This window comes from Mus caroli, chromosome 1 (assembly GCF_900094665.2).
Source record: "Mus caroli chromosome 1, CAROLI_EIJ_v1.1, whole genome shotgun sequence".
NCBI classification, from domain to species: Eukaryota; Metazoa; Chordata; class Mammalia; order Rodentia; family Muridae; genus Mus; species Mus caroli.
This window is the reverse complement of record NC_034570.1, coordinates 147,333,883-147,345,261: the sequence shown is the minus strand read 5'-3', so window position 1 is coordinate 147,345,261 and position 11,379 is coordinate 147,333,883. Positions and strand designations below refer to the sequence as shown.

General features: G+C 47.5%; 1 protein-coding gene across 1 annotated transcript in view; it reads left to right on the top strand.

Annotated features, from left to right (window-relative positions):
* The first annotated feature begins 343 nt into the window (after positions 1-343).
* The window catches only part of Tor3a (torsin family 3 member A), a 19,806-nt gene continuing 8,770 nt past the window's right edge, over positions 344-11,379 (top strand). The window contains exons 1-4 of the mRNA XM_021159623.2: positions 344-603; positions 1,094-1,210; positions 5,016-5,281; positions 7,670-7,848. Coding sequence (XP_021015282.1) covers positions 378-603; positions 1,094-1,210; positions 5,016-5,281; positions 7,670-7,848 — 788 coding nt within the window. The 5' untranslated portion in view covers positions 344-377. The remainder of the gene's footprint in view (positions 604-1,093; positions 1,211-5,015; positions 5,282-7,669; positions 7,849-11,379) is intronic.

Here is an 11,379-nt window from a genome sequence, read left to right as displayed (position 1 = left end):
CACCCTCCTGTTGGCAGAAAGCTGACCTCCTACGAGGGCAGGGCACCAAACGGGGTTCTTATGTGGGAGGCACAGCTGAATAGCTGGCAGTGGCCATTTCGTGGCCACTTGAGGCCACAGGCGTGCCCCAGAATAGCCTGCATCCCGTGGGGCAGACAGGGGCTCAGGATTCCTGCAGTCTGGGACACCAGTTTTGAGTTTCATTTCGGATGGGTCTCTGGTCTGAATCGAAACTCCAATAGGATGGGTTCCTGAGTCAGCCTCTGCGAGGGCGGAGCGGTCACCACGGCGACGCCAATCCTGGGCCGCGCCCGCTGGTGGGTGTCGATGAGTCCTGGATCCCCGGACTCTTCGAGGCGGAAGCGCTCACTCGGGTCATGTTTCTTGGAGCTCTCTGGTTGCTGCTGCTCCTGCCGCTGCGCCCCCCGGGAGCGGGAGCGCAGGGCCAGGAGGCCGACAAGCCCACCCCTTGGCCGAGCGTCCAAGGCTTGAAGGAGCAGCTGAGGACGGTCGGTGCCCTCTCCAAACGGTACTGGGAGCTTTTCAGCTGCACCTTGTGGCCCGATCACTGTGAAGACCAGGAGACCCCCGTGCCGCCTCTGGGTAAGAGTGGTCCCCGCCGCCGACCCCTCGCTCACCTGCCAGTCTCAGTCTTAAGCACTGCGTCCAGCATATATATAGTCAGAGCACTCTTAAGCACTGCATCCTGCAGGCCTGCATCAGGGGCCTGGTCACTGCATCCCACCTCCGCACGACTCTAGGTGCAGCCCCTAGGAACAACTAAAGGTCTGGCTGCTCTGCCGCCCCTCACCTGCCCTGATTTCTCTAGACACTCAAGCCTCTCCATTCTTGCTCGCTTTATTGATGATGACTTAAGGAAAGCCGTTTGTAGACAGCAGTTTGTAGCCGTTTGTTGTGATTGTCCCAACCCCAGATACTTTCGCTTCTAAGGCTTAGAGAGGAAGCGCTGGAGCATACGAAGGAACCTGGCTGTGAGTTGGGACCTGAACTCTGGTTTGGGCGCTGTCACTGAGAAACCTCAGGACGGTCTCTCTTGTCCCTATCTTGCCATCTCATAGCATTTCCTTTCCAGGCTGGAGCCTTCCTCTGTGGGGCCGGCGGTCGCTGGATGTGCTCACTGCATGGCTCTGCCGCTTTCAGGACTGCTGCAGAGGCGGCGGAGATTGCAGGATCTCCAACAACTTGACAGGTTGGAGCTGATGTGATTTTCAGGGTTCAGGTATCTGGGGGAGGGGGTTGGTGAGTATGGAGAAGCGACTGGTGAGAAAGCTCCCCCTCAACTTCCCCCTCTTCCAATAAGAGGAAAGTCGGGTCTGCAATTATTTGAGAATCTCTCTGACAAGACTTTGAACTCCACGATTTCCAAAAAGGACACTCTCCAACAATAGGAACAACAGAACACCAGCACTGATAGTGCCCTTAGCGGATATTACACTCTATCATCTAGGAAAAGTGCCCAAATACTTGCTATGTGGCTGTTTTCAAAACACTAGTCCTCAGGAGAGCCAGGCAAGTACTTCATCCCCCAGCCCTCCTGGGTTTTTGTTGTTGTTTGTTTTGTTTGTTTGTTTTTTAGAGTATGGAGATACTTAGTGATTTGTTTATAAAAAGATAAAGAAGTTTAAGATATGTTCTATGGGGGTGTGGTGAGGTATGGGGAAGGGGGTGCCTCAGCAGGCCCATGCCAAGGCATCCCTTTCCCCTGAAGGGCCATCAGGGGAAGAAAGGGGAGTTAAGAGGGTAGTAGAGGCAGAGGAAGGAGACAGAGACAGAGAGGTGGGCCATGAGCACGTGGGGAGAGGGGGAAGGGAAGGGAAGAGAGCCCAAGAGAGAAGCAAGCAGGAAGCAAGAGTAAGAAAGGGAGGTGGGGTAAGTAGCCCCTTTTACAAAGGGTCAGGCCTTTGGGTAACTGTAGGTTGGCGTTTAGACAGAATGCTAACATGTATCAAGAGCAAGAGGCCCTTACCTTACTCCCAACCCCAGTCGTGGTGCTCCCAATTTTTTTATCTTGAGGTTATTTATTTATTTATTTAGCGACAGGATTTCTCTGTGTAGCCCTGGCTGTCCTGGAACTCACTCTGTAGACCAGGCTGGCCTTCAACTCTGAAATCACCCTGCTTCTGCCTCCCAAGTGCTGGGATTAAAGGTGTGCGCTACCACTGCCTGGCGAGCTTTAGTTTAAAGGTACAGAGCTTATTAGTATCTATGGGAACCATGAACGTCTCATATCCAACTAAGATAGCTGGCAGGAGACACTGTAAGGTGCAGGCTATGCCCTTCTCACCCTCTGTTCTGAAGATGTCCCTATATTCATGCCTGAAGGACATCTTCTTTTTTCCTTTTTAAAGATTTATTTATTTACTATATGTAAGTACACTGTAGCTGTCTTCAGATGCACCCAAAAAAGGATGTCAGATCTCATTATAGATGGTTGTGAGCCACCATGTGGTTGCTAGGATTTGAACTCAGGACCTTCAGAAGATCAGTCAGTGTTCTTAACCGCTGAGCCATCTCTCTAGCCAGGAAGGGCATCTTCTGAAGAAGAACTGTTAATCTCTGTTGGATCCACTATGTACCAGGCCCTGTGCTAAGAATTCTGCAGCGACTGAGTCAGAATCTGACACAGCCTGCCTCTTTTCAAGAGTGTTAGAATAAGAATAAGAATGGTAAGCAACCTCTCTGAGGAAAGGTGAGATTATGAAGCCAGAAAGCTGATCAATAATTGTGGTTAAAATGTCCCTTAGGGCTGGAGAGATGGCTCAGCAGTTAGGAGCCAGCACTACCCTTACAGAGGGTAGGTTCAATTCCCACAATCCCCATTAGGCACCTCACAGCTGGCTACAACTCCACTTCCAGGATATCGGACTCCCTTTTCTGGCTTCTGCAGGCAGCTGCCCTCAGCTACAGAAACCCAGGACTACATACATATATTTATATACATAATTAAATAAAAAGAATTTTTAAAATGGTATGTTCTAGGGTTTGGGAGTTAGATCACTTGGCAGGGTGCCTACAGGGGAAGCAAGAGTCTTGAGTTCCAATCCCAGTGCCCACATAAAAGTTGGGCATAGCTCTGCACACCTGCCACTCACTGCACTGTTGGCAGAGACTGGTGGCTCCCTGAAGCCTGTTAGCCACAGCCAAACTAATGAGCAACAGGCCCAGGGGCAGACCATATCTCAAAAAAAAAAAAAAAAAAAAAGGAAAAAAAAAAAGGCGTGATTAAGAAGATACTTAAATGTTGACTCCTTTTGCATGTACACATGAATGCACACATGAACACACACATACAACACACAGTGACTTTGTGTGACTTTCTAGTCAGGTGTGGTGTCCTGTGGTCTAGCACTTGGGAAACTGAGAAGATAATGCCTAGGAGCTCAGCCTAGGCTACATAGAGAGACCCAGTCTCAATAAAGAAGCGTCCGTCTGTCTCTAGGTTTAACCAGGAAAGGTCTGTAACGTGTAACCTGGCCCAGCAGCCGCAGCATCAGAAGCTGTCCAGGAGCGGTTAAGGCTGGTGGATGCTTTTCCTGAGATGGTCCACTGTCTTTTGCATGGTCTTTGATGGATGAGCTCTTAGAAACAAGAGACTTCATTCCAAGATTGCTTCTTGCTATTCATATACCTTTCCTGTCATTATTAAATTAAGGCATTAGCCCACCCTATTGAGCAGATTTCCCGTAGATCGACATAAAGATGTATTTTCATGAATTAATGCTACTTAAATGAATTAATAATTTTATGGAATTCCTGATTTAATACTAGGGAAAACGTTTTAAAAAATGGTTTTAGTTGTTTTGCGAGGAAGATGTAATAAAGTTAAAATCAAAAATGGAATATGCCCACTCCTCGTAAAGGCTGCATAATAAGAAATGCAATGAGTTTCATAATTACACTAAAAAGAGAAATAGGCTTGAGACAAATTTGTGTTCAAAGAAAAACATTCATTCTAGGTCAGATCCAAGGATGGAGTCACAGATGTGCACTATAAGACAAGGCCATAGGAAAGAAACTGTTGCTTTGAACTTATAATGAGTATACAGAATGAAATACTGCTTTGAACTTAATATCAACATCCTTTTGTAACTTCCATTTTGGGTAGCATTTTATCAATGAGGTAATTTTCTAAGAATTTTTGTCTATAAAAAAGCCAAAGAAAAGAAATAAAGAGGATGGGGTTGGCTTGGGGGGCTCTGCCCTATCCATCCATCCATCCATCCACCCATCCATCCATCCAAATGTCTATGTGTGTTTATATGTATGTATGTGTGTAGGTATATGTGTATGTATATAAGCATCCATGAACACTTGTGGAGTTGATTGAGACAGGTGACTGGGTCTGGTCAGAATCTGTGTGTGTATATATATGCGTGTCTGTCTGTCTGTCTACACATATATACGCTTAAGAGTTAAAAAAGCCCAGAGTTTCTCACTGGGCATTCTTGCCAGCCCCAGATAATTAAGGATTGTTCTGTCAGTAGTATTGACCCCATAAATCGCTCACCTAGCCCCCTCTGCTCCCCCAATTCACTTCCTTCCAGATCTGGAAACCCTATAGATGTCAGGAAGGTCATGGTACAGCAGGACTAGTACTCAGTCCGTATCTTAAGTGTTGTTTTTTGGCCCGATTGAGGGCAAGGTGCCCTTCCATGACCTCCCCCATGGCAGCTTGCTTTTTCCTCTTTTTTGCCCTTTGGAGGAACAACAAAGAAAGCAGATAATGGGCCTTAGAAATGACAATACCAAACTTTCCACCAGCATCTGGCACTGTTGGCACAGCAATTAACAGTTGTATACACAGGGGCACACCCACCTAGCTATTTGATAACAATGAGTGTGAGTGTAGGTCATCCCAACAGAACATCCTCTGCTGTGGGGTTTGCCTTCTTGCTCTGAGGCCGCAAGGATCAGACAATAGAAATCCCGGCGTGGGGAGGGGAGGTGGTGCACACAGGCCTCTGTGCCTCTCACGGGCACCTCTTTTCTCCTAGGCTTAGAATCAGACTTGCGTGTGCGACTGCACGGCCAGCATCTCGCTAGCAAGCTGGTCCTGAGAGCAGTGAAGGGCTACTTAGAGATGCCCCAAGTAAGCAAGGCCCTGGCTCTGTCATTCCACGGCTGGTCTGGAACAGGCAAGAACTTCGTGGCACGGATACTGATGGACAACCTGTATCGGGATGGCATGAGGAGTGACTGTGTCAAGATGTTTATCTCTACCTTCCACTTCCCACACCCCAAGTATGTGGACACATACAAGGTGAGGCTGTAGTACTGGGTGTTGGGGGTTGGGTAGCCTCACTGGCCAGGCAGGGTTGAGACCCTATGCTGAGAGGAGATCCTGACTAAAGGAGGTGGACTCCTGAGCAGCCTAGCACAGGATGGGGGCAGGCAGCTGCAGGGACAGAAGCTGGGACAGACAGCCATTCCCTTCCCTTTCACAGAGGCAGCCCAGAGTTCCAGGAGGGAAAAGGTTTCCAGAACACCTTGGAACTGTTTCCATGACAGTTGCATGTAGCTGTCCAGCAGCCATGGATGAACTGGGTACCTGAAAGTGAGGCTGGAAATGAAGAAGGAGCGGGGCAGGGTGGAAGAGAAGGATGAAGCCAAGACAAAGGTTTCTGATCATGGCTGGAAATTTAATATTCAAAACTGGGTTTATGTAGGGACAGCTCACAGACCCCATCCTTTTAGCTGGATTGAGCTCTGCAGAAGGTCAACTCCTCTTGGCTCCAGCAGGAAATTGCAAATGGACACAAGTGCGACTCCTGCTAGGTGGGGGGTTGTTTAGCCTTCTTGAGGCTGGAGGAAGGGCACAGTTGCACCCTGGAGGCCAGGCACTGCACCAACAGAATCAAACAGTGGGGGTGGGGAGGTGTTGAGTGTGTTAAGTGTAGTGAAATGTGACTGGGCATGGTGGTGCAGGCCTATAATCCCAGCACTCATTGGCTATGGCAGGGAGATCTTGAGTTCAAGACCAGCCTGGGCTACACAGAGATCCCATCCGTGTCTAAGGAAGTGTGGACTGGAGGGAAGCAGAAAGTCTACTATCTCCTCCCCAAAGGCCACAGCCTCCTTAGCTTGACCCAGCTGGCCTTCTATGCCTCTGCTGCTGAGAGACAGACCTCTTTCAGGTCGTTCCAGCCTTGGTAGTTTTATTAGACAGAACACTCATACCAGCCTGTGGCTTACAGACAGATTCTTTGGTTTGTTTATCATTTTCCCCCCTCAAGGTATCATTGAATAATAATGAAAGCAACGATTTGAGGGTTTGGTTTTCTTCTTTGTTTTTGTTTTTGTTTTGTTTTTCCGAGACAGGGTTTCTCTGTGTAGCCCTGGCTGTCCTGGAACTCACTCTGTAGACCAGGCTGGCCTCGAACTCAGAAATCCGCCTGCCTCTGCCTCCTGAGTGCTGGGATTAAAGGCGTGCACCACCATGCCCAGCTTCTTCTTTGGTTTTTCAAGACAGGGTTTTTCCATGTAGCACTGGCTGTCCTATATATAGACCAGGCTGGCCTTGAACTCACGGAGATTCGCCTGGCTCTGGGGGCTTTTTAAATGATAGTTTAACTCTTATGACTTAGCCTCCCAAGTCTTGGGATCATGAGCAGGCGCTCTGCTCATATTTTTAAATATGTGGGTGTCAGAAGTTGAACTGAAGGCCCCCAGCAGGCTAGGCAAGCACTCTACTGCTTAGCCACACTGCCAGCCGTTTCCTCACTTACACAGGTAGTGAAATTCCCTGAAAAAGAGCAAACAGCTGTGACCACACACCCGTGTTGGCTCTCAACTGTAGTACTGGAGAGTGTATAAACCCGGAAGATTAGTCAGCCTTGAGGGCAGAGCTTGCCTGAGTCACCTGGTAATTTTAGTATAGCCTTGTTGGAGGGCAAGGGCTGGACATATGGTACCTCAGATAAGCAAGCGTCAGACAGCCGACCACAGAGCTTTCCCAGGAAGAATTCTCTGGTCTTGGCTGCAGCAAAACCACTTGAGGATATCAGCTTCCCTACTAGAAACCAAAATACACACACACACACAGATGCTAAGGAGGCTGAGAGGCACAGTGAGTGTGGACTTGCTGAGCTGCCCGTGAGAAGCATCTGTGCCCAGCTCTGAGAGCACCACAAAGCTCATGTTCAGTGGAGACCTCATTGTCTTCTTGTGGTGGGCGACCTGTGTGGTAACCCTCAAGTTACACATAGCCTGAGCACCAAGATAGAGCAGGCTGGCTGCCTTGAGATCCCTACCAGCGTAGGCGCTGCTTCTGAGAGGCCAAGGGAATGTGGCTGGCAGGCAGCCTTTTATCTCCGGGGCTGTAGAGCCCATGCCCCTGGGGAGGGTGAGGTGGTCCTTAGCTCCTGGATGGGATTTATTTAGTCCTGGAGAAGGCACCTGGCTGGTGCTTGTTCCCTAAGCAGTTGGGCTTCTCTCAAGAACTTTTCAGCACTGGTCTTCATCCCAGGTGGGCATGCTGAGCCCAAGACCAGGGAACATCACCTGGGGAGCTTGGCAGCCTGCTGGGGCCAAGGGCAGGTTCGGTGATTGTGGTGGGTGGAGCCCAGGCTTAGGTGGTCCACAGCACCAGGGCCTAGGAAACAGGAGAATGCTCTCCTTCGAGGTCTGCAGCTCCCCATGTTCTGTGCAGGAGGAGTTGCAGAGGCAGATGCAGGAGACGCAGTGGCGCTGTCAACAGAGCACGTTCGTCTTTGACGAAGCGGAGAAGCTGCACCCGGGGCTGCTGGAGCTGCTTGAACCCTACCTGGAACCGAGGAGCCCCGAGGCCCATGGAGCTGAGGCGCCCCGAGCTATCTTCCTCTTTCTCAGGTGAGGTCTGAGCAGGAGGTGGGGCGGTGGGGGGGATGGGGTACTGACTGGCAGCGGAGCGGGGCTGGAGAGGGCCTTGTGCTTGGTTTGCTTTTTTTTTTTTTTTTTTTTTAAGTTTTTCCTGCAGTGTATTTTGATCATATTCACACACATCTCAACCCTAGATCCATTCCTCACTTTCCTACTCATCCAACTTTGTGACTTTTTTTTAAAAAAAATCCATCAAGATATTCTTGTATGTGTGGTCTTATACTGGGTCGTGGTCAACTTACCAAGTGCTACATGAAAGAAAATTCCCTCTCTCATTAGCTAATACTTGCCTGTAGCTCCTTAGCTAGCGTGGGACACACTTGGTGAGCTGGCTTCTTTGGAGCTTGCACAGATCTTGAGCATGAGGTGACAACAGCTGTGTGCTCACAACTGTCCTTGCTGTGTCCAGGAGACAGTCTCCTTGTGGTCCTCCACCATCCCTGGCTCTTAGACTCTTCCTACTCCCTGTCCGGAAATGATCCCTGATCAATGATCCTTCTCTTGGGAGGAGAGGGTGAGGTATTTATGTTCCATTTGGGACTGGGCACCTTGGCCAGTATGGGTCTCTGTGTTAATCACAACCTACTACCAATAGAAGGTTCTGGGGGCTGGGAGACACATTAATCTATGGGTATAGTGATATGACATTAGAAGTCCATTTAATGTTATGTCCGTGTAGGGGGATAATAGTTGCGATTATCCTGTAAGGCTTGACCATTGGTTCTTGGCCCTATAATGGTACAGTGGAGTGAGACTTAGATCCAACCGGAAAGTGAGTGGTTACTTCCATGCCTTTCCCCAACATCTTTTTTGTTTTGTTTTGTTTTGGAGACAGGGTTTCTCTGTATAGCCTTGGCTGTCCTGGAACTCACTCTGTAGACCAGAAATCCGCCTGCCTCTGCCTCCCAAGTGCTGGGATTAAAGGCGTGCGCCACCACGCCTGACTCCCCAACATCTTTTAATGTTATCCATCATAAGTCCCTCCTCTATTCTGCCCTCCCCCCCCCCTTACCCCAATTTAACACTCTCGTTCCATTATTCCCCATTAGCCCTTTAGACTACTGTGCCCTGTCATCGCCCTCCTTTGGAAATCTTCCCCTGTGGCCCTGTGGTAATTTTCTGAGCTCCATGAGTAATTTCAAACAGAACACACACGTCTGAGAGCTCCAAGCTAACGTTCACAAACGAGAGGAGGTTTGATGTTTGTCTTACCAAGTCTAGGTAATAACCGCAGAATGGTTATTCCTAGCCCCGCCCACTTACCCGACGATTTCATTTCACTTTTCTTATGGGTGAATGATATTCCATTGTGTAACTATGCTTCATCGTCTGTATCCGTTCATCAGTAGCTGGCCATCCACGCTTTTACTTCTTAGCTATTGTGAGTAGAGCAGCAATAAATATGGATGAGCGTATACAGTCCTTTGACTCTATGCTCAGGAGTTATGGCTGGACCGTGTGGAGGAGTCTCCACACTGATTTCACAGTGACTTCACCAGCTGGTACTCTCAACAGCAGTTTCCTTTTCCCCACATCTGTGCCCACATCTGTCACTGGTTGTTGTTGTTTTTATAATTTTTAATTTTTTAATCTTAGCCATTCTGACTGGGTAATATGGAATCTCAAAGTTGCTTTAATTTGTATTTACCTGATGGTTAACGATGTTGAATTTGAGAAAAAAAAATGTTTCATACCTTGTTTTTCATTTTCCTGTTTTCTTCATGTTGGTTTGAGTTCTTTGACTATCCCAGACTCCAACCCTCAGATGTGTAGCTGGAAAAGGTTCTCTCCCCCATTTTAGAGGCTGCCTCTTCACTCAAGCGATGGTGTAGTTTCATGAGGTCTCATTTCTTAATAGTGGATTTCAGTGCTTGTTCTTCTGTATTCATTCAGTCCTTCCATGTGCATGAGTTCAAGTGTACTTCCCATTCTGTCAGATTCAGGTCTTGTTTAAGCCCTTGATCCATCTGGAGTTGAGTTTTGTACCGGGTAAGAGATAAGGAAGAAATCTTCTGTAGCTATACCATTTGACGAGCCCCAGGTTTTGAAGATGCTGTCTTTTCTCCGATGTGTATTGTTGGCATCTTGGTCAAAAGCCTGTGGGTGTGTAGGTTAATACATGGTTCCTTGATTCTATCCCACTGATTAACAAGTCTGTTTTTAACCCTAGTACCATGCTGTTTATTACCATGGCTCTGTAACGTAATTTGAAATCTGGGATGGTGGTATCTGCAGAGGTTTTTTATTGTTTAGGATTGTCTTGGCTGTCCTGAGTTTTTGTGTTTCCATATGAAATTTAAGATTCAATTTTCAATTTTTGTGAAGAACTGCAATGGAATTTTAATGGGGATTGTGTTGAATCTGTAGTTTGCTTTTGGTAGAGTGGTCATTTCACAGTGTTAGCATGGGAGGCCTTTCATCCCTGGTATCTTATTCAATTTCTTTTCTTTTCTTTATTCCTTTTAAAGGTTTTAGTACACAGGTCTTTCACTTCCTCAGATTTGTTCCAGGGTATTTCTGGGGGCCATTGTGAATGGGGTCCTTTCCCCGATCTCTATCATGATGTGTTTGATATTTGTATATAGGACGCCTACTGATTTTTGAGTATTTTGAATTTTGCTGACAGTATCACCTGTAATTTTCCAGTGGACTGTTTAGGGTCCTTTCTATATAAAATCACATCCTCTGCCAATAAAGATATTCAGTTTCCTTCTTTCCCACTTGTATACGCTTAGTCTCCTCCACTTGTCTTACCGCTCTAGCTAAGACTTCCCGCATCATGTAAAGCAGTAGGGTGAGGAGTGCATATTCTGGTCCTGATCCTGATTTTAGTGGAAATGCTTGAGTTCTCCTCTGTTTAGGATAGCGTTGGTTTCGGCCTTCCTGTGTATTGCATTTATGTTGTATTAATTATTTAATGAATATATCTCAACTCGGGTCACTACCAGCCCCAAAGGTCTGTGTACTCGAATGAAAAACACACACAGCCTTCATATTTTAACATTCCTTAAACAGCACAATAGTTGGGCCACCACCCACCATGCTGTTAATCCCCAGCTATTACTAATTTTATGCTCCATCTTTGTTGCTCTTAACTGCAATTAGTCCTCAGGACCATGTTTTCTTGGCCCAGAGTCTGGGGCCCCTTCCTTGCTTTTCTGCTCCATGGCAGACTTGTCTCTTCTCTGTCCACCCTCTACCCCAGCACTGCAGATCTCCCTCCTCCTCCTGGTCCCAAGCCCAGGAAACCTAAAATCCCACCTTGGTTTGTCCTCCCCAGTTATTGGCTGTTGGCATCTTTATTTACCAATCAGAATCAACTGGGGGCAGGTTCCCAGAAGCTACGTGTAGACCCTCTCTCATGTACAGTTTACTATTCATAATGCAAGCAGCTGCACATTTATTATATTGAAATAATCCTCTGTATCCCTATTCTTCTAGGACTTTTTATCATGAATGGATGTTCAATTTTGTCAAAGGCCCTTTCTTTTTCTTTTTTTC